General features: G+C 49.8%; 1 protein-coding gene across 3 annotated transcripts in view; it reads left to right on the forward strand.

The window, feature by feature from the left end:
* DPF3 (double PHD fingers 3) overlaps positions 1-21,069 on the forward strand; it is a 256,883-nt gene that overhangs the window by 83,186 nt on the left and 152,628 nt on the right. For all 3 annotated transcript variants that reach the window (XR_013967128.1, XM_080808592.1, XM_080808593.1), the window contains exon 2: positions 18,259-18,419. Coding sequence is in view for 2 of the 3 variants with exons in the window: in XM_080808592.1 (XP_080664718.1) it covers positions 18,259-18,419 (161 nt within the window). In the remaining variant the exon portion in view is untranslated. The remainder of the gene's footprint in view (positions 1-18,258; positions 18,420-21,069) is intronic.

Here is a 21,069-nt window from a genome sequence, read left to right on the forward strand (position 1 = left end):
GTACTGAACCATCCGTGCACTCGCGGTTGTGTTTCAGACCACTGACCCTCCTGGCTAGACAGCTGACTGGTGGTTGGGGGCAAGCCGAGCCAATGGCATGGAGCTATTTTATTTTTTAATACATTCTGCTACTGCTCATCTGTGTGAGAAGCCAGTGGAACAGATGATACTGTCTGGGAGTTAACTCACGAGCTTTTCCTACTACTGATGATGGCTGCGAGTGGCAGGTGGGACCCCACGTCAGAGTAACAACAGCTAATATTTATCGATCACTCATGGTGAGTTTCTATCATTGGTTCTCAGTGATCTGAGGAGGAGGATGCTACAGTCTTCCCCCTTTACAGATGAGGAAAAGGAAGCTCAGGAGGTCAGGGGGTCAGACAGCAAGTAAACGAGGAGCCAGGACTCAAACCCAGCACCCTTGCCGCTCACTTGAATGGTGGGCCACCTCTCACATGTGTGCTAAAGCACGGACTAGGTGCTGCGTAAGTGCTTACTGGTTGAATGAATGAATGATGGCCATACGGGCCAGGAGCACCTTATGAACCCCATCCAGAGGCAGCAGGTAGACTGAGGGGCTGCTGGAAAGCCAGGTGGACAGCAAGGAATTTATTCCTGCAGGTGCAAAGATAGCATAGGCCTGGCTATCTTACTTAGCATCTCCCATCAAGACTCATGGGGAGGCCCAGCTAAATTCTTGTTGAATTTGTCGGCGTTTTCTATCCAGTGGAGCCCCAGGCGCCGAGCAGGAGGCGGGGATGGTGATCTCTGGAGATCTCCCTTCCCCTTGGGACTTCCCACACCCCCCCCCATCTTGGGATGCTCCAGATGGCCCAGCTGGTGATCCAGGGTGGATGTCGGGTGTAGGCTTGTTAACTTCCTTTCTTCCTCACTGAATATGGACGAGAGAGATGGGGAGGGGGCAGTGGTGATGGACATAAACTTGGTATGAAGCTGCAGGGGACTCCTACGGCCTTTGTCCGTCTAGAAATGACCAATGTCCCTAATATATGACAGCCTGTGTGGCTGCTTCTTCCCTTTTGCTTTCTTTTGTGTCTTGCTTTTGTGAGCGAGATGAGAATTTACCACTGATGAGCCTTGTGTTATATAATGAATAGAAGGCAAGTGACCCCAGCTGTCTCCCCCTCCTGTCATCCCCAGGAATGTCTTGTCAGCCTTAGTGGTCTCCGCCCGGCCAGTCCAGACAGGCTGCTGCTGCTCCGTTAAATGGCCTCGTGGCTGCCGTCTGAGGCTTTTGGTTTCCTTCTTCAAATCTCTCTCAAGTTATTAGTTCATCTGTAGCAGTGGTCGGAGCAAGGAAATCCTATTGATTTCCCTTCTTTGCTCTCAGTTTCTCCATATATTAATTGGGTCTAACCGCGTTCACCGTCCTCCTACTTTAGGGAGATTCAGATTCTGGTGTCTAATGGGAGGGACAGAGAGCGGTTTTGACCGGACCGAGGCTACGCCAAGTCCGCGAGGGCACAGATTTTCAGACGGAACTCAGTTTTGCATTTCAGCATGGTTTCGTTTTTGTCTTTGTTTTATTTCGAAGAACACTCTCCGTTCTGGATGTTTTCCAGTCTATCCAGTGCTGTGGGAGCCATTCACCTAGAGACGTCACATCAGTGATGGGAGATTTGGGGGGGGCGGGGCTGGGGGAGAGGACGTTCAGGACAGCTCTGGAGATTTGGGGCCCCTTTCATGCTGGGCCACTGGAAACGGCCTCGGCTAATTGGACCTCGTCCTGTCAGGACGCATCAGACAGGGCCACGGCCCTCCACCTACTGCCCCCTCCCCCCACCCCACTGAGCTCGTTGGGGGTGGGACCGTCTGCAGAAGCAGGTGTCACTGCTGCTGGGTCCTGGCGGGCTTTGTTCCTCTGGGGAGCAGTCCCGTGGCCCGAGGTTGGGAGGTTCTGCGGAGCTGGCTTCTCTGGGAGCCTGGGAGAGCCAGTGCTGAGGTCAGGGCTATGGGCGGGTCTGTGGGGCCAGAGCTGGTATGTGTGTGTCCTCACGAGTGAGGATGTTTGCCTTCGAGAACACTCCTGACACTAGAAATGTGGGCAGTTTTTTTTTTTTTTTTTGGCCATTGCCTTCTAAAAAATACAAAACAAAACCCTTTAGTCCTTGAATTATGTTAAGGTGAACATAAATTTTGGCTGCAGGGAGGACGGGAGGAAGCACAGTTGCGCTCCAGGTCCCGGAGCAGGAAGCCTTCCTCCCTTTTTGTTGCCGCCTGGTCCCTCTGGCCTGCCCTGCAGAGTTTCCTTGTGACTGTCCCCAGTGAGGGCGGGAGCGCCCAGGGCTGCGGGCATGTCTTGTTGACATGCTGGTGTGTGCCCAAGGACAAGCACAGGGCTCCCTGCTGGCTCTGTGGGAAGGAGATGTGGGGGCAGGTCCCAGTGCCCCTGGCTGGGCCGTGCCCGCCGTGGCCGTGTGGTGGGCAGAGTGACTCCAGGCGGCATGGAGCACGCCACATTCTTCTTCCGAGCCCATTCGCCCCTCCACCCGCCCCTGTCGCTGTCACGCGTGGCCAGTGTCTCTGAGCCGCCTGCCCGGGTGTGAGCGTGTGGCCCTCCTGCAGAAGGACGGGGCTGGCTGGCAGGCAGCGTGGCTGTGGGAAAACACGTCTGCGGGTTTGGGCTGAGCTGTACTCTCATCCCAGCTGCTCTGTGGCTTCGGTTGAATTCCACGTCCTCTTTGAGCTTCAGTTTCCTTATCTATTAATATAGTGACGAAGGAAGGCCCACGGCGCTTGGGGAGGGACCCGCCACCAAGCTGTGGCTCGACAGACTGCGCTAAGCTGGTCGAAGCTGCGACGTTGGCTTCGCTTGAGCTGACGGTCCATCACCTGTAAAGTCCTCCAACACCCTGCAGAGGACGAGCCTGATCCGAGCAAAGCAGACCCCATATTGGGCCTGATTACCTCTGGGTTCGTGCTGGTCACAGGCAGACAGCTTGTTGGGTCCTCACGGGGCTGCCCGGCGTACCCCTCTCTCCCCGGTGTTCAGTGGTTAGCAAAGGGGCTGGTGGGCCCTGGCAAAGAGCAGAGGCTGCCAGGGCAAACCTTCAAGCCAGCGAGTCAACATTTATTTATAGGTCTTGGAGGGATTCAACACCCCAGGCAGTGGAGGAGAGCCTGGCAGAGGCAGCTGCAGGGGACGGGGGCAGGGCAGGGGGCCGGGGGCTGTGATGGTGGGGACACGGCTGGAGGAGACAGAGAGGCCAGGTGGCATTTGGAGAGCCAGGGTTCCAGCAGAAAGCAGCACATTCCAACACAATAAACTGAGGTGTGTTTAAGAAGATGGCTATTTATAAAAGTGTGGGCAGGGAAACATCCGAGTGAGAGAGTGCAGTACCCGGGGGCTAGGTCAAGGGGAGGAGGTAGCTTACATGGAGAGGGCTGGCTGACAGGAGCCGTGACCTTCAGCTGACCCAGCAAGGAGGCGGCTGGGGGGGGGGGGTAAATGCCCCATCTTGCTCTCTTCCCTCCATCTCACCCGCTGCTGGCATCCGCCCTCGGCCCCACTGCCAGAGGCAGAGGGAAGATGGCCGATGGCTGACCATGTAGGACATGCTCCTGGAGGCCCGGAACAGGGAGGAGAACGGTGGAGAGAGAACCTGGAAGGGCCAATGGAAGAGAGCTGGCACGGAGAAGCAAGGGCTTGGGGAAAAGGAAGGCCGGGGACATTTAGGGATACAAGGGTGAGGAGAGCTGAGCTCCCCAGGGGACCCAGCCAGAGGCCCTGGGGCACAGTGATTAGTATCACTGACTCAGAGAGGCAGACCGAATGGGGACTGATTTTACCCTACTTCTGTGTGGAACCTCTCGAAGCCCGTCTCCTCATCCGTGAAGTGAGAATAATAAAGACGGTATTTCCTACTTCCTAGCGGGGTATAGTGCAATACTAGAGTACCCCGCGGGAAGCTGGAGACGTTGGAACCCGGTGAAGACAGGACAGACAGCGGGTTTTCCACGAAACAGAGCACCCCTCCGAGCAGGCCGCAAGGATTGTGTGAGGCCCGGTGGGGATATCATTTATCCAACTCCTGCACACCACGTACCTAGTTTGAATGCGGAGGTGGACAAACTAGGCCAGGCTTTCTCCCGGGGAGTATACGTGTCTAGTGTGGAAAGCCAGATAGTAAGTAAATATGAATACAATAATTTTTGATAATTTTTTATAGTTGGCAAAGTGCTCAAAAGACCAGAAACCAGGGTTTACCTAACCAGGTTGGGTAAGGAAAGAGTGAGTGCTGTAGAGAAGGAGTTTGGGGAAGGAGGCGGGAGTGAGCACAGGGCCCAGGGAGCAGCAGCCGCGGCCCTGTGACGATGAGGGGAGTGAGTGTCCCCATGACCTGGAGGGGGGCCAGCAGGTGCCAAGGCCTGGAGGAGGGGAAGGCCGGTGTTTCCGGGGCAGAGAGGTGGCTGGGGGGGATGCAGCTCAGCTGGTCATAGCAGCGGCCCCTGGGGGGGGACGTGAGGACTACGTGGAGAGCACCCATGTGTGCTCGAGGACCTTAGTTGTTCGCTGATATTGGGATTACTTTAATGGAAATTATTCTTTTAGAACAGGAGGGCAAAAGAAGTGCGTAGATACAGTATAAAATGCCCCAGTGGCTCAGCAGACATTGACTGCCAGGCAGTGCCGAGTGTCAAAGAGTCCACACTTGGAGATGGGAACGCCTGGTTCAAATCCTGGCTTGGCTGCTCCCTAGGTGGCCCTGGACCCACGACCGCAGCTGTCACAGTGTTCTCACCTGTGTCATGGGGAAGAGGAATAGAGGCTCTCGCATGGGGTTGCCGCAAAGATGAAAGCCCTTATTTGTTCTAATGCACTTAGAACATTCTGGAACCTGGCCTGCAGAAAGGGTGACCTGGTGGTATCGTCCCTGCTGAGGCTCAGGAGCGGACTCGGCGCCAGTGGTGGGCCAAGGGCGCCATCGGCAAGGAGCTCGTGAGGGGGTCTGAGATGTGTTCGTGGGGATACCGGCCATGCAAGGCGGTGCATGCTGATCACTGAATAAGCAGCCCCACTGGTGGGCGAGGGGGGGCATCATCTAAGGGCTGGAGGAGGGAAGGGAAGGCTTTCAGGGGGTTGTGGAGACAAGAAGATGAAATTACTGACCAGATATGATGGCATCAGGCGAAGCAAATATAATCAAAGCAGGGCTTCTGCCCTTCCCAAAGAGCCTTTTGTTAGCCATGTGCCCTTCCCCAGGCTGGGCCTCAACTTACCTCTCCTATCTGTCAGCAAGGCAGATTCCCTACCCCCTGCATCACCCCCAGGGGCCCCTAAATCTGATGGAAGGCGCTGAGACTCTTCTGCCCTCAACTTCCCCCAGGCCAGAGAGAGGAGAAGTTAGAGGTTAGAGGACGGGAGCTGGGGAGCTGGGGACCTGGAGGGGACAAGGTGGAGGTGGGCGGCAGTGTGGATGGAATTAACCAGAACCCTGTGCGTCTGGCAACCGGCAGATTCTTGTGGTAAGATAAGTGGAACCCTCTGCAAGGTAATTATTAGAGAGCATAAATTCCCCAGATAAGCTGTCCTCAGAAGAGATATTGATGGCTGTGGGCATGTGCGGGAGGCTGCCCTCCCTCCACAAATATTGACTCCCGTCCCCCACCTCCCCTGTCCCCCTCCTCTGCCTTCTTTGTTGCCTTTCCTCTAATCAGCGGCCCATCCGGCCCTCCTCCCCTACAGACCTCAGCCTACAGCTCAAGTAGGCTCTTCTGGGCCCTCCTTTCTACTTGCGTCTTAGCTTTCTTCATGATGGAGGTCCCAGGACACAGCACGCCCACCCGCACCCCTGCAGTTCAGCAGGGTTGGTGGACGAGGAGCAGCCCCCCGTGGAGAAGAGTTTCAAAGAGCAGAAGGAAGCCCTGAGCTTCCCCTGGGTCCGGCTCCCCAGAAATGCACTTACCAGGGGCTGTTGGGTCAAAGTCAGGATCTGAGAAGGGCCAGGGCCCTGCCTGGTCCCGGGGCTGAAGAGAAGGCCAAGCAGGTGCTTAGCACAGCAGCAGGCAGTGGGCTCCTGTTGGTACCTGTCCTGCTCCTAGCACTTTCGGAAGCCCCTCTTCTCTCTAAGCCGTAGGCCTCTTGGGGAACTCACACTTTGGCTCACATTCTCTAGGTATTTGTTTCACAACTATAAAAACAAGCAGAAGGTCTGACGAGGGTCAGCTGGAGGAACAGGACCGCCGGAGGCAGTCTTTCCTGTCTTGTCCCGAGTTCTGTTCTGGCCCGAGACCTGTACCCCAAGTCTTGACTAAACTGGACGTGACCTCCTTAGAAGCCCATTTATAGCCACCACCGACCACGTTCAGGGCAGAGGGGCCCTTACCTCTCTCTGACCCTGAACAGCTTATCACTGGAATGACCTTATCATGCGAACGGGACCCTACTGTGCAAGATGGGTCCTGTCTGTCAAAGCTCTCTGCCTGAGATAATGCTGTTAAGTAGAAGCCTTTCCAACTTCCATGATTCTCTGATGTTCTAATCCTGGTCAGACTGGACTCACCGCCTGGCTGGCTCGCCTCCCCTCTCCCCTGTGTTCTGACTCTGCGTGTTCCATCGTTTGGAGTAGGCGAGGATGATTCTCTCCACTTGACAGGTGGGAGCCTGGGGCTCAGCGGTGTTGAGAGACTTGCCGAAGATCCACAGTGACCAAATTCCAACTTTGACCTGGACCCAAAGTCCAGCCTTGATTCCCACATGGGCCTCTCAGGGGCCAAGCCCCATCCCTCCACTCCAGGGCATGACAGAATGTCCTCACTGCAACAGCCAAGGGCTGGGATGCCTCTGGGAGCCGAGTGCAGCCTCTGATCACGTTCTGGAGAGCAGAAAGGGGATGAGGGAGGCAGGGAGGCACCACAGGCAGGAGAAGCCTAAACATGATCCTCTCCTGTGCCTGGTGGTCCCTAACAATGTTACTGGGAAAGGGGGGCCAAGGAGGGTTTTGGCACCTTCCTGTTGGGCAGGGAGCACCCCAGGGAGGGGACAATGATCTCAATGCCCCCATTTTCACTCCACAGGAGGAGATGAGGCCTCTGCAAACCGTAGGGAGCATGCTTTGCCCATCGGCCAACAGCGCTTTCTAATGAAAAAGGGCTTTGGAGAGAGGCTAGAAAAAAAGGAATTTCCAGCGATGAGTTTTGCATCCTGTAGTTAACTATAATTATTAAATAGGTAGGGTGAGCTAGTGCTTGTTTTCCTTATTATTAGCGGTATTTATGGGTTTTTATTAAGTTGTGCCAAGCTGGGATAATTGTAAAACACTCTGCTTGAACTGTGTGACTCTTGGGCCTCCTGTGCTATTTTCTTTCATTCCAAGGGCAGAGTCTTTTCATCATTCGAGACTTAGGTCATAAACGAGGAGCTGGCGAACTTTTTCTCTAAAGGTCCATAAGGCTTTGCAGGCCACACAGTCCCTGTTGGAACCCCTCAATGCTGCCGTCGTGGTGGATGACAGTGCCTGGACCATATGTAAATGAATGTTCATGGCTGTCTTCCAATAAAACTTTATTTATAGGAATTTGTGGGGGCTCCCTTTGGCCCAGAGGGCGGTCATTGCAGACCCCTGCTGTAAACAGTGGAGAAATCCTGGGAGGAGGAGCGTGAGCATGGAGTATCTGATCTCAGCCCTGCCCTGGTGTGACTGGAGGAAATTACTTCCCCTCTCTAGTTATCGGTTTTCCTTGCAGGACAACAAGCGCTTTGGGTTAGACAATCTCTAACACCTGGGATTCTTATGGTAATCTGGCATTTTCCTTTTTGTCCCCTCAGTCAACGTTCAGGGAGCCCCAGGGCCTCTGAAAGCCCATTACCTCTTGCTCACCTTTGGGATGGATTTGGTTTCTAAATCACATAAAATGTTTTGTGTTTCTCTGATGGTATCTTTGCAGGCAGCTCCATAACCAACCTACTTCTTGAGTTGCTAAGAGGCGGCTCTGTGATACGCTCCGTGACTCAAAGTATCTCTGGAACTGTTTGGCAGTTTGGGAAACTGAGGCACAAAAAGAAAATGGCTAAGATTGCCCAGCCAATTGGTGATGCCCTTAGAGAAACCTGGCGCCTGCACACCCCCAAAAAAGATGCGCTGTTCAGCTTATGCCAGTTCCAGAGGCTCAGCTCTCGGTGAGGGGCAGCCGTGCATCTGTGAGGGGCTGGTCCTGCAGGGGCCAAGAACAAGGTTCTGGACTGAAACTACCTGGGCTTCTCGCTTCACAGCACCACTTGACAATCGAGGCAAATCACTGAGCACTTTGTGTGCCTCAGTTTCCTAATCTGTGGGAATCGGGGGAAATAATGAGATGGGGCCGTGTGAGGAGGAAATGACATAATCTGGCCGAGCACTTAGAACAGTGCCGGGCACACAGTAAGTGCTCAGAAAATGGCAGCCAGGCCACAGTTTTTGTGAGCGCCATCTTGTCACCTTTCTGTAAGTAGGTGGAGGATGTCTCTTCCTCATTTTTATATCTGACTCATCTTCAGCTTTGGGATTGGAGATGTGGGCTGACCTGTCTGTCAAGTGATTCTTGATGAGGTGGAAAGACCGGAGGGAGGGAACTTGGGAAATAGGTCCACGAGGAAAGGAGGGTCAGATTTTAGATACAGTCAAGTCCCCTTATGTTATTGGGTTGTCAAGAAAAATAGACCTCCTTTCGACAGTTTGGAGGTTCTGGTATCTTTTGTTCTTAGACCATGATGTAGAGGTTCTGAAGGAAGATTTAGGTATTTCTAGGGTACACTTACCTTTTGGTTTTGGTCTTCTTAGTTTCCCGGAATATTTCTGTCTTTTCTACCAGAGAGCTTAAGTTTGGCGACATGACCAGCCTCTTGGTCAACCTGGCTTTGTTCTGTCCTTATTAAAAGGTTTACAAGCATGTGCCTCCAAAAAACAGCAGGCCTGAGGCAGTTTTCTCAGAGGGCTGCCAAGAGAAATTGGGGTGACTCTCAACCTTGTGGCAGGTTAAATGAGACTCAGTGCTTCTTTGTTTGGCTTGATGTCCCTTAGAAGGGCAGCCTGGAGATCATTTGGTCTGCAGGGCGTTTGCTTCTCCTGGCTGATTTTAACCAACTCTGACAGGAGGGCAGAGGCCCCCAAGCGAGGTCAGGACCACAAATCCCATCCCAGCAGGTGCATGATGGGGAGACAGCGCCCTCCGGATGACCTTCAAGTTCCCATTGATTTCCCGTCAAGCTGTGCTTCCCCACCCCCATCCTGCTCCTGCCCCTGCCTCTACCCATAGGCTCGGCGCTCCGGAAGAGGACATGGATCAACTCTCTGGGAAAGAACATGCAGAGGAGGTTAATTCAGAGACGGGTCCTTTCAGGAAACTGGAGTGGGTACACTGGGGACCATCTTTCGACACTGCTAGTTTACAGTGCCAGTAGCAGGCCTGGAATGTTCTTTTGGGGCATAGAAAAGAAGAGCTGATGTCATGAAGGGCATCATTTATCCTCTTGGCCCCACTTCTCTACAGGTTTTGCAATATGTGGATGGCATTGTTGGGCCATGGGCCAGATTCATGTATGGACGGTGGAATGGGCTCCTAATCCACTGATGACTGTGTGGGGCAAGGACGATCAGAAGGGAGAAGGTGGCGGTGTCATTCTCATTCCCTGTGCTGGGGGCCTCCCCCTAGCGATGACTTCCTTGCCCTCTGGAAAGCCAGGCTCCCATACCTTTCAAGCTGTCTCTTGCAGGTAGCCTGGGTCTTTCTCTTCTTTGTTCAGTGTTATCTGTCGAGAAATTTCTTCTCTGCCAAATCCTGTGTTGGGTTCAGAGAGTGGTAGACAAGAGAAATAAAGACCTGGCTCTCATGGAGTTCATAATTTTGTTATATAGAGACAATCAGCAGGCAAAGAAAAAAACAAAAAGTTTGGTAGTGGTAAGTATACTGAAAAAGATAGAGTAGAATGGGACATAGCAAGGACTAGGGCAGGAGTGGAGTAGGGTGGGCTGCCTTAGGGTGGGTCAAAGAAGACTCTTCCAAGAAGAGCCCAGCCATGAGAAGACCTGGGGGAACTGGGTACCAAAAAGAGGGAATAGCACATGCAAGGGTCCTGAGGTGGGATGATTTTGGTATATTTGCAGGGCAGAGAGAAGTGCAGTAAGGATGGAGTTGAGCAGGCAAGGGCGGGTGCAGGGACAAGGAGAAGTAGAAAAGGTGGGCACGGCTGGACAGTCTGGGAGCCCATAGCGATGGGAAGGAGTTTAGATTTTATTTTGATTGCAGTGAAAGCTTTTGGAGGGATTTAAGGAGGAGAATGTCATGATCTGATTTCCATTTTAAAAAGATCATTTGGGCTGCTGCATTGAGAATTGACTACAGAGGGTGTGTTCTCTATGGCTGTGTTTTAAATGCCAGGCCAATGTTCTCTGTATCGGGGAGGGTAGCCTTGAGGCCCTTGTATTCTAGCCGCAAAGATGGGGTCTGAGGATATGTTCGTCCAAGAATTGTCTCTAATCAATCGTCCGCTTCTCCTGGCAAAGCACACCCAGGGGACAACATACTGGTGCCCGGCTCTTCTCTGGGGTATCAGAGAGGACTCGGTCTAGGAACCGGGAAAAGTAAAAATCCTCCCTCAATCAACGAAGTTTCTGTGATGGGTATGTGTTTTCTTTCTAGGTATGTGTTACCCTAAGATAAAGCAGTCTTTTTTTTTTTTTTTTTTCCACTTTTGAAAGTTGGTTGCATTCTACACATTCTTCAGGCTCCAGAAGGGAGATTTATTTTGTCACGTCTGGATGCCATTTGAAAGGCAAACCTTGGCTACCAGAAAAGCTACAGTCTTCTTCCTCCCCAGAGCATCCCTCTTTCCTGACCCCCCCCCCCCCATTATTTACTGGAAGGAATCATCCTTTTTCCCTCCTGCCTCCAGTCTCTTGTCCTTGGCAGCCCCTTGACTTCAACCCTGAGTTGCGTATGTCATCAGAACGCCCAGTGGCAGCTCAGAAATCACGGCCAGGTTCAACATAAATTCCGTCTTGCTTAGGCAGCTTTGCATAATAAGTCCCTGAAAAGTCTTCACCAGGGTAGATGCTGGAAAAGGGATTTATTGGGTCTAGCAGGCCTGAACATCAGACTGCATGGCATTTAAGTCATGATGGGAGTTTTAGGTTCAAATTCTTCATTGGACTTGGCTTTTGCAAGGCGATACCCTTGTCCCCAAGGTGCCTTTCCTGTGACGTTATGAAGGTCAGAGTTACTGCCAGAGAGACTCAAAGAAAGTCACCATCTCCTCCATAAATTTGCGTTCAGCAGGCCTCTTGGATGTTTTGTGAGGGGTGAGGATTTCTGTGGGACTAGTCTGCTATAGGTTAGTGTTGCTTTGTCCATGCCAGCTGCCAGGAAAAAAAAATTTTGGGAACAAACCCAGCTGAGTTAAAGTCAGTTAACTGGGCTTTCCTGCTCTGCCATTAGAACGTGGCCAAAAGAGCATCACAAGGCCCTCTTGTTCTTCCCCTTGCCTTGGAGGTTGGGGAGCCATCCTTAGGTCAGTGAGTCTCCTATGTCTTAGAATCACTGGGGGGTCTGTCAGAAACACAGATGTCTGGATTACACGCCAGACCAGCGGAAGCAGAATGTCACAGCCTCCCCCGCCCTCACCGATCCTGACACAAACCAAAGTTGGAGAACCACTCCCTAGACCGTTCTCCTGAAGAGTGGGGGGATTTCCTGTGTCAGCAGAGGAAGAGCTAGTCCCCCACCCCCCCGAGGTGGTCTGATGACAGCACAGTATTCAGTGAGCTTCTCGCAAAGTTCAGAGAAGGGGGAATATGCATTCGGTGTCTTGCAGAGTGCCATGAATTTTGTAGATGGAGAAATGAAAATCTTGAGAGCTGAAGGGATTTCTCTAAGATGCTAGGGAGCATTCAGGGAGATGGGAGCTTGCAGGACATCCGTTTTCAGTCGGCCAAGCTTGCGCTCTGGAAAAGCTGGATGACTTCAGGGTCACCTCGTCTGCATGTGGGGAGACATCATCCCAAGCATCTCAGCTGGGAAGCTTCCATTAGGATGGCCTGACATTTCAATCATGTAATCTGTATTTATCGTGCACTTCTATATCCCAGCACTGGGGTTGGTAGGGTAACGTGGACATATAGAACTCTTAGTTCCTGTCTTCAAGATTCCTCTATTCTAGTTGGGTGGGGAGAGAGAAGGAGGATGGTAGAGACTGGCCAAACTCAACTGAGACAATCAGGGAGCTCTGAGAGGGCAGAGAGAAAACACTTACGGGCAGGGGTAGCTGTGGAGGTGTCCTGGGAGAGGCAGGCTTTGAGCCAGCCCTTGAGCAGGTTAAGATTAGCCAGGCCAGGTGTGAGAGGCAAGAATTTCAGGTGGGAAGAAGAACCTGGATAACGTGTATGGTTGGGGCCCAGGGGGTAGGACTGTCTGATTCATCTACACAGGAAAGTCAGATGAAAATTCATTCATTCATTCATCGTTCCACCCAACATAGCAAGCTCTGTGTTGGACGTGGGGATAGAGCCACAGACAAGCTAGGGACTGGCTCTGTACTCGGGCAGGCTTTGAACTCCTGATCATCCAACAGCTCCCCAGCTCTCCTTGATGCCTTATGCTTGGCCTCAGCTACCCTGCCGCCTCAGGTCTTGGGACAGATGTTTGGGTTGACATCCCCCAGCCTCAAAGACACTGCGTTAGTGAGTGTGGTATGTGGGGTGTGTGTCGCGTGGACGGGGTCAACTAGCTGAAGCAGGTGGCGTGCCACAGACTGGCAGAAAATGCTCCTCTCTGAGGGGAGGAGAAAGGAGCCACTGTTGATGAAAGGGATTTCCCTCTGTGTGCCAGAGGTTCCTTGTCATTTAGTTCTCTCACAGACCTGAAGTAGGGGTTGTGGGAAGCAGAGCTGAGGCGTGGGGAGGGTAAGTTACCGGCCCCGGGGGGTTGTGTAACTAGTCAGTCTTGTTGCTGGGCTCAGATCTGCCTGATTCCACGTCTCTGTTCTTTCTGTTCCGCCCCAATCCCTCGGCTCTCCAAGGGCGCTGTCAGCCTCCAGAGGAAATTGGGCACCAGTGGGAGCCATCTTGGCTTCCATCCTGAGGCGTGAAAGACTAAAAACTGGGCTCCAGGGAGATTTCTTTTTGTCAGGATGGGTAGAAGAGCTGTCGTGATTACAGTCAGGGGACTGCTGCAGTAACCCAGGAGCCGGGTGTTGAGGACTGAACTGGAGTGGTTGCAGGCATTCTCTCGAATTTTTTTTTTTGGCAAGTTGTGACTAGACCTCCATGCAGTCTAAATCACCAATCTATAACCTATACGTGCAACAAATTGAAGACTGTCCAAGTGGAAACACCTACCGTACGTGTAGGAGTTGTTGAATGTGGCTCATCAGTGTGCTGTGCTCTGTGCTGACGGGGGGTGGGGGGAGAATAAGTCAGGAAAAAGGCCAGGCTTACAGGCTCACTGGAGCACCTGGGTGGTTTAGTGCAAAGCCTGGTGGCTGTGTGCGGCGGCCCTGCAGATGTGGTCTCTGCCCTCATAGGGTTTATAGTCTTGGAAAGAAGACCGACATTAAGCATGGCATGGAATTGAAATTGACCTCATGAAGACTGTTGCCGTCTTTGTTGGAAGAGGACAGAATGAGGGAGGAAGGGGACTGGCATCGTGCTCCTTCATCCTCTAGAGGCCTTTCCTCTTTTAAATATCAGAAATACCGTTTTAGCTTGGGCTGCTGTGACAGAATACCAGAGATCGAGTGGCTTAAACACCAGAGATTCATTTACTTCCCCAGATATTTATGTCTGGAGGCTGGGAAGCCCGTAATTAGGGTGCCAGCATGGTCTTGTTCTGGTGAGAAACTTCTTGACTTGTAGATGGCTGCCTTCTTGCTGTGTGCTCACATGGGAGAGAGAGAGACAGAGACAGAGGGAGAGAGAGACACAGAGACAGAGATGGAGGGGGAGAGAGAAAGAGAGAGAGGTTGGTCATTCTCCTGTCTCTTCTTATAGGGGCACCAGTCCCATCATAAGGGCTCTATCCTCATGAACTAATTACCTCCCAAAGGCCCATCTCCAAATATGAGAACTTTAGCGGGGGTTAGGGCTTCAACGCATGAATTTCAGGTGAAACAATTCAGTCCACAGCAAACACTCCACCTGGCTTTCTTTGAAGGGCAGCTCTGGGAACAGTATCACTGTGAGGAAAATGGAAAGCGTCTTCTGCCTGGCCAAATATTGCCTCCCACTAGCTAGGTTATCATAAAATGCTACGTCAGTGGGAGACGGCTTTCCGCAGCGCAGTTAGAGTTAAATGTATTTAAATGTATACAGGAGGAAGTTAGCATATTGGGTTCGATGAGACTTAATGTGCGTTTGTGGGTGGTGGTGGAAGGGTGGGCAGCTGGGTGAGACAGCAGGAAGTCCAGGTGCCCACAGCGAAGAGGAGGGGCCCATGGCGGGGAAGGAGGGGCCCGAGAGCTGCCACAGGCTGGGGCTTCTTGTTATCTCCGCTTATCTCTGTTTATGTGCGCAAATAGCAATGATGGGCCAAGGTCCTGTTTTCACAGTCAAAGGGGACTGACTGGCGGCTCTGCAGTGGGCATGGAGAAAAGAGGAGACTTCCTGAGAAATGAAAGACTCCAATGCCAGATGGGATGACGGAAAGGGAAGGGTCGAGGACACCTTGCTGGGGAGATACAGGAGCGGTGTTCTCTCGGGTTTCTCCCCCCCCTACCCCCAGCAGAAGAATGGAGACTCTGGGGAGGGAGCAGGCTTCTGGCAGGAGATGAGGAATTTGCTTCTGGACACATGTTTGGGCTATGGCAGGACACCTGTTCTTGGGCTATGGTCAGAACACAGGACCAGAGGGACGGGGAAGAGGGAGGAGCCCCAGATGTCTGGGTTGGAGGGTTGGACCAGAGAATCAGTTCAGGGCAGTGGATGTGGAATTGAAGAGAAGAGACAAGGTGTTAAGAGAGAGAGGTGGAAGCATGAGGCAGAAAAAGGAGCAGAGGGTTTCGGAGGGGCTGGGATGGGCTCTGAAAAGCACATCTGGAGTCCAGTTGGCAGTCATTTCAGAGAAGTCTTATTTATGCCCGTTCAAATCCTCTTTGGTTCCCTGGAATCCCTTTTTCCACAGATAGGCTCAAGGAGGGTCAGTGGAAAGCTCTAAGAACTATGGCTTTCTTACTCCAGATTTGATCGCTGAGGGATCTCACCCCTCACGGTGCCCCCAGAAGAGGACAGCCAGCGCTGCGCCAGGCCACAGGACGTGGGGCGGGGCGGGCTCCTGCTCTGGCAGAGAGCCCCGCAATTTGTTCCCCTGTGCCTTTCCTGCTTCTGATCGCAGCCTGGGGTAGCCCGAGCTAGGCTGTTGATGAGAACATCATTGTACTCTGCCTTGTGCCAGCTTCTCCCAGCCCAAGACATCTATCATCCCGTGGTAATCCAGCCCCCTTGGTTTGATGCAGACAGGTGATGGCTGAGGCTGGGCCGTACCTGACCCAGCCTGGGGCATCCTGGTCACTGCTCCACAAAATGAGTCATTCACTGCCAGCCTTTCCCCGCTCTCTCTGCCCCTTGCAACTTGAATGCAAATGTCACCCGTGGGACCCTATCATTGTGGGATGTTTTTTTTTTTTTTTAAAGATATCCCATATTGAAAAGGACATTTGTCCTCTCTCCTGTTTAAATTGCTTTCCACAGGTTAGAGAGACCTGGCCATCGATTTTCTTCTAGAGAACAGAACAAGCCCTGTGAAGATTTTGGCTAATTAACTTTTGGAGAGGTGCTGCTTGAATTTATCAAAAAGGCTGAAGTCTCTTTTCTCCTCTTGTATCTTGAAAAAGGCTTTAAACTTTTGTTTCCGAGTTGCTGCCAACGCCTGGTCTGTTTAAAAGTGACTTCCCTGGAGACAGAGGCAGGGAGGGTGTTGGATGTCACATTTTTGCAGGTTCAATCTTTAATACGGTTGTTCCAGTCTGGAGAAGGGTTTCTCTGTTTACGTAAGAGAGGTATCATTCACACAAAGATTACGTTTAAAAATACACATCTGCCCCCCAGCACGCCTGTTCCTCATAACATTGCATGTTATGGAAAGTGGAAAGTATTTAAGATGAAAATAATTTTCGCCCAGTGTACCACTTTGTTTGACTTTCTCGTTCCATTTGGTGTGGGGCACCAACTTGGCCAAACTCACTTTTCACTTTCAGCAACTTCCCTTTCTTGTTCCTCTCTTTGGGACCATTGGAAGCAAGTTAGGAGCGTCTCAGGAAAAGTCTAACTTGAGATCCCGCTGTCGTTTTCTTTTATCCCGGCTTCCAGAGTTTGTATTGAAGATGGAAACCTTCTCTCTAGTCCCCGAGTTCTAGGGTGCCATTTGCTTGGCTTACGGATTCTTCTTCAGCAGAATTTCTGGGGTTGGAAGAGTTAAATCTATATTGGCCATCTGCCAAAACGTCGTGGGAAACCAGATGACTGTTTCTCACATTGGACACCTCTCTGTTATGTGTTCTGGTCAGTTCTCATCGATGTGGTGCGGCTGGTCGCTGTTTCGTGAAGGAGCTGGAGAATGCAGGACTCCCTGGATGGGGCTGTGTGTCATCTTGGCTGGGCTGAAACTGTCTGGGAAAGTTCTGTCGCGCTGAGCTATGTTGCGTTATCAGTGGAGGCATTGAAGCCGGTGGGACCCAGATGTGAACGCTTTGGAGGAAATGGTTCTTTATTTTTGATCAATCTCATGATCCTTGTTACCATCTTTGATTACATCAGCTCATGTTCCGTTTTATAGCATTTTAATGGGCTTCCATCCCCCCAATTCATTTCCAGCTGTGTGGCTATTATAATTTGATTACAGTTTGGTTTTGCAACTGCTAGGACACTTTCTGAGCACATTATGCCTTCCTCGTGAGTCTGAAGATGTTTAGAGGGGGAAAAGGAGCAAGGGGCACTTTTTTTTTTTTTTTACAAGAGGTATGTCAATAAGTAATTTCCAAAAGATGCCTCAATAGCTTTCATGGTTGTATCCTCCCAGAATAAGAAATTTGTTTAAACTCTGACCTGATTTTTTTTTAAAGAGTATAGAAAAATTCCTCTCAAATTTTGCTTTCTTTAGTTCTCTAAATATTATGTTTAAGAAATACATTATTTTTAACTTAGAGACTTTCTCACCCTGATTTTGGCTTCTTCAAATCTATATAGAACCAAAACAAAAGGACATTCATAATATCACTTCAAAATGAGCTACTTGATTCTCCTCTGTGGCCCAGCAATCCCTGTGGCTCCTCTCCTTTCTGCCCCCCCCCCAACCCCCACAAAGAAGTGTAAGTCTACTGGCAGAGGTTATGGTATTACATTTGTATTTCCTTGAGACATTTATTAACCTCCAACATGTGCCTGTCTTTTATTTGTTAGGTATTTGATCTCCCTGATTTTTTTTCTTTACATTCAATCGGTTTTATCAATGTTGTATTTTTGGTCTCTGAAAAGGAGCCTATCTTAAAATTAGTAGCATCACCACATGTCCAAGGATACCCAAGATTCGAGAACATAAAATTTACTGTGCTTAATCTCATCACCACTCCAACAAACCAGAAAGGTCTTTCTCTTTGTGTTTTAGACCCCAGGGATTAAATTATCTTGAATTCAAAATTCAACTATTATTACAAATGCTCCCTTTGTTTTCAGTTAGAAAGTTGTTTTTCTTTAAGAGTGTGGTTTAGTCACCTCCTTTCACCATAACAGCTCTGCTTTTATGGGATGTTTCCTCAGTCTTTCTTGTCTGTGTTTATATGGTTGTTTCTCTTCTATTGTATTGGAAAGCCATGCGTCTATGCTGGTGTTTTGGGTTCATTTTAGAGTGCCTTTGCTGGCAATTACTGAGAACAAAGTGTGGCTAAGGGAGGGTGTGAATGAGGGGACTCTAGAAGCCTGAGCTCCCGGTAAACCCAGGTAGAAGATTGTTCCAGAACCTTCTATTCTGGAGCGGCACCTCATACTTCCCGGAACAGGGACTTGTCACTTGTCTGGGTGGTTTATCTAAGGGCCCTAGGCTCTTTGTTAAAGGGGATTCAAAATTCCCTGGTGGATCTGGTATGGGAAATAGAACCTGGTTGAGACCTGACACCAGCTTCGATTCTGCCCCTTGGCAAGGCTCTCGGTCTGAGTTGCCTGGGTCTTCATAACTCTGTAATGTCCCCAGGGAGGTAGGTGGGTAACATCAGTTTCCCTCTGGGTGTGTTTCCATTTTTCCCTGGCCTCAGTCCTCCTCTCTCCCTCTCCTGGGCAGGCTCGGGGACCAGTTCTACAAGGAAGCCATCGAGCACTGCCGCAGCTACAACTCGCGGCTCTGCGCAGAGCGCAGCGTGCGCCTCCCCTTCCTGGACTCGCAGACCGGGGTGGCCCAGAACAACTGCTACATCTGGATGGAGAAGAGGCACCGCGGCCCAGGTGAGCCACGCCAGCCTAGCACGGGAGCATGTTCTGGCTTACAGTTTGGGTGGAGGAGGACCGGACGTCACCCGTGAATCCCTGCGGTGCGGCTGGGGACGGGCAGGCTGTTCTGCGGGCCTGGGTTACTCTCTAGAAACTCAAGCGCTTTTTCAGTTCTTGGCACGAGGTTCAGGGATGGTGTGGGTCAGCGGAGCCACATGGTGGGGGAGACAGTGGCAGAGTGAAAGAACTCAGGATTTAGCCCCAAAAAGGGAAGACCAAGGACGCGACAGCCGTCTTTGTCTTTTGCCCTTGCTTAGCTGAGTGTTTATAAGCTGGAAATCCACAGTCAGATCTGGGTTTGACGATTGGCTCCTTCATCCAACCTCTCTCCCTCAGGTTCCTCACCTGGAAAGTGGGAATAATAATAGTATTGACTTTAGGACTTCATCAGGATTAAATGGAGATATTCCTAAAAGACGTATGAGTTTGTGCATAGTATGTGCTCCAAAAATGCTGGCTATAATTGTAGATATTACTATTATTGTTATTATGACACTAGTCTTCTAGGTGCCAGAGAATAGAATAAAGACCAGTGGGTGGAGATTAGGGAGGCAACCAAAGGGATGCAGTTTTCTGGCTGTTTATGGATATATTTAAAAACATTTTTTTATTATGAAAAATTCCAAACCCATACAAAAGTGGAGAGAATAGTAAAATGAGTGTCCATGTACTAATCTCCTAGTGTCAACAATGATCCACTCATGGTCAGTCTTCTTATACTCACCTCCCACGTCCTTCCTCGACCCTTGGTTATTTCGAGGTAATCCAAAGCAACAAATTATTTCATCTGTAAGTTTTTCAGTATGCATCCACAATAACTACCACAGCTCCAAGTTAATAATAAGACATTAATTGAATCAAATATTTGTTCAACATTTATTTCCCCCAGTAGCTGAAGTCAGAATCCAAGTAGGATCCCTACATTGTTAATTGGCTGATGTGTTTCTGAAACCATCTGAAAGTCTGTAGGTCTTGGTGTGTGTGTGTGTGTGTGTGCGCGCGCGCGCGTGTGTGTATCTGTCTCTCACCCCCTTGCCTGTTATTTGTGGAAGAAACTGGGTTGTTTGCACTGTAGGGTTTTCCAGAGTCTAGATTTTCTGATTGCATCCCCATGGTGTTATTCCTGTGAACTGGTAGTTAGGACTAGAGACCCAAGCAGATTCAAGTGCAATTTTTTGGGGGGAGCAGGAACAACTCCTAAGTGGTGGTGTATACTTGCATCATGAGGCTCATGTTGCCTGGTTATCTCTCTGTTACTGATGTTAACAGCCTTCGGTGATAGTTGCCTAGATCCTTTATTCAATTAAGGACTGCAAAAAGGTGACATTCAATCCAAGGGCTGTCACTATTTTTTCATTTATTAGCTCTGTAACCTATAAAGAGAAACATCTCCTCATCAAAATTTTGGTTATTGTGAGGTATAGTTCCCCTATGAAAGGCGGGATAAATAATTTGCCCCTTTATTTACCAGTTTATTTTATTGTTCATCATGGTAAGTGTACTCTTTAACCCCTGTCCCCTATTTCACACCCCCCCACCTCCCCTCTGTTAACCATCAGTTTGTTCTCTGTAGTTAAGAGTCTGTTTCTTGGTTTGTCTCTCTCTTTTTCTCTCTCTTTTTTTTCTTTGCTTGTTTGTTTCGATTATTAAATTCCACATATTAATGAGATCATCATTTGTCTTTCTCTGACTGCCTTATTTTAACTTAGTATTGTACTCTCTAGCCCCATCCATGTTGTTACAAATTGGCAAGATTTCATTCTTTTTATGGCTGAATAATATTCCATTGTGTATATATACTACTTCCTCTGTACCCATTCATCTATCCATGGACATTTGGGCTGCTTCCATAATTTGACTTTGTAAATAATGTATTTACCAGTTTTCAAAATAATGAGTTGATTCCCTAATATTCACCAAAGGTGATAAATAAAGTTATTATTTTGTTGAGTACCTGCATGGATTTACAGATTAAAACACACCGGATACATTTTAATCCATTGTAGCTATTACTCTTATTGATGCTTCTATTGTCCCATCTTTGGCCAGTAGGGGTTTGGGTTAGTGTTGGTGTTTTGAAAGAATACCAGTTGTTTCAGATAACTACCTTGCTATCCTAATATTAAGATGGAGGTTTTAGGCTCATCTCGTACACTTCCTGCCCGGACCTGGAACCCGCTATTTCTCTAAAAAATCCTCTTGCCTTTTTGTAGGAAATGTTATTTAAAGACCATAATCTGGTGGTGCTCATTGTTCCTGGGTTGGTTGCTATTTCTAGGACTTTTTAGGGAGCAGATCTAAGAAATATGATTTCTTTTCTGAAAAGAGAAAATACACCTATATTTCCCATTCATTTCAGTTTTACACAGTTTTTACTTAACTCTCTTAATTGTCTGTCTCCTTTCTCCCACACTGAAAAAATCCTGGCTCTTAATGATGCTAACATAATTACTTATTTGTTTTATCCCACAACATACACACCAGAGTACCAGAACAAAATGAGACTTCCAACGATAAAATTACTGAAAATGGTTTCTTCTCCTCCTCCTCCTTTTTGTAATTCCTTTTGTCCTTAACGTATTGCCCATTAAGGATGTAGAGTCCA

This window comes from Martes martes (genome assembly GCF_963455335.1).
Source record: "Martes martes genome assembly, chromosome: 7".
In the NCBI taxonomy this organism is placed as follows: Eukaryota; Metazoa; Chordata; class Mammalia; order Carnivora; family Mustelidae; genus Martes; species Martes martes.